This window comes from Trichechus manatus, unplaced genomic scaffold (assembly GCF_000243295.1).
Source record: "Trichechus manatus latirostris isolate Lorelei unplaced genomic scaffold, TriManLat1.0 scaffold00071, whole genome shotgun sequence".
Taxonomy (NCBI): domain Eukaryota; kingdom Metazoa; phylum Chordata; class Mammalia; order Sirenia; family Trichechidae; genus Trichechus; species Trichechus manatus.
The window spans coordinates 336268-337383 of NW_004444007.1; the positions used below are offsets into that span (position 1 = coordinate 336268).

General features: G+C 30.9%; 1 protein-coding gene across 1 annotated transcript in view; it reads left to right on the top strand.

Annotated features, from left to right (window-relative positions):
* The window catches only part of MTTP (microsomal triglyceride transfer protein), a 60506-nt gene that overhangs the window by 28707 nt on the left and 30683 nt on the right, over positions 1–1116 (top strand). The window contains exon 9 of the mRNA XM_023734704.1: positions 455–654. Within this exon, the coding sequence (XP_023590472.1) occupies positions 455–654 (200 nt within the window). The remainder of the gene's footprint in view (positions 1–454; positions 655–1116) is intronic.

Sequence of the window (1116 nt, forward strand, 5' to 3'; positions counted from 1 at the left end):
TATAAATTAAAGTTAAAAGAATTTTTCATCTCTTCTTTTAAATAATGCTGCTCTAGTTGAATATTCAGGCATTTAATAACTGTGTGTATTTGCAAAGCTTACTAGAGAAAGAAAATCAATTTTGGGGACCATATATTTTACATATCACTGATATAGAAGAGAATTAATCTTAATTTAGAATGTTATTTATATAATTTTCATTTACTTCCAAATTATATTTGGCTTAGATTAATATAGTAAAATTAGCTTGCATTTTCTGAGTATACATTGTTTAAGTGAGAGAAAAGGGGTGGGGTCTTTTTAAGAAGGTCTTATTCATTGTTTTTTTTTCTAATAATAAAATTTCACTTCTTTGAAAAAATAAAATCAGTGAGGAGTGTGTGAGTGGTAGAGATTTTTAATAATTCCGTAAGCATCCTACACATTGATATCCATGACTATCCCTTTCTTACAGACCCCAGCTGGTGGATGCTGTCACTTCTGCCCAGACTCCAGACTCGTTAGAAGCCATTTTGGACTTTTTGGATTTCAGAAGTGACAGTAGCATTATCCTCCAGGAGAGGTTTCTCTACGCATGTGGATTTGCCTCCCACCCCAATGAAGCACTCCTGAAAGCCCTCATTGTAAGTCAAATGGACACTCAAAAAATTCTCGGTTGTTAAAAAGCTCAAGAATCTAGGCAGTAATTGAAAGTTGTTCGGTGAGAATGAAGGCTGCAAAGTAAGAGTCTTCTGATTATTTGTATTTGAATTCTATTGAACTAGTTTCAATCCATTAATCATTAGCTGGACAGTTAACTATTTCACTTAAATGACCATCTTTACCATTCCTCTAAATAACAAACTATACAGAAATTTAAAGATTGTGCTTACCTATCATATAATGTGACATAGTTATGAGAAAATGTCAGAGACAGAAAGCCTTAATTATGATTCAATCATCAATTTTAACAGATTTGTTTTGACTTCAAAAATTTTCATACTATTTAATACACAGTATATTGAACAGATACAATTCTTCCAAGATTAAAAAATACATATCGGAAACAAAAGCTAGACTTTTTATGGATCACAAAATTTTTTTAAAAAAGTACAATTTGTGTTACTTTAAATGATC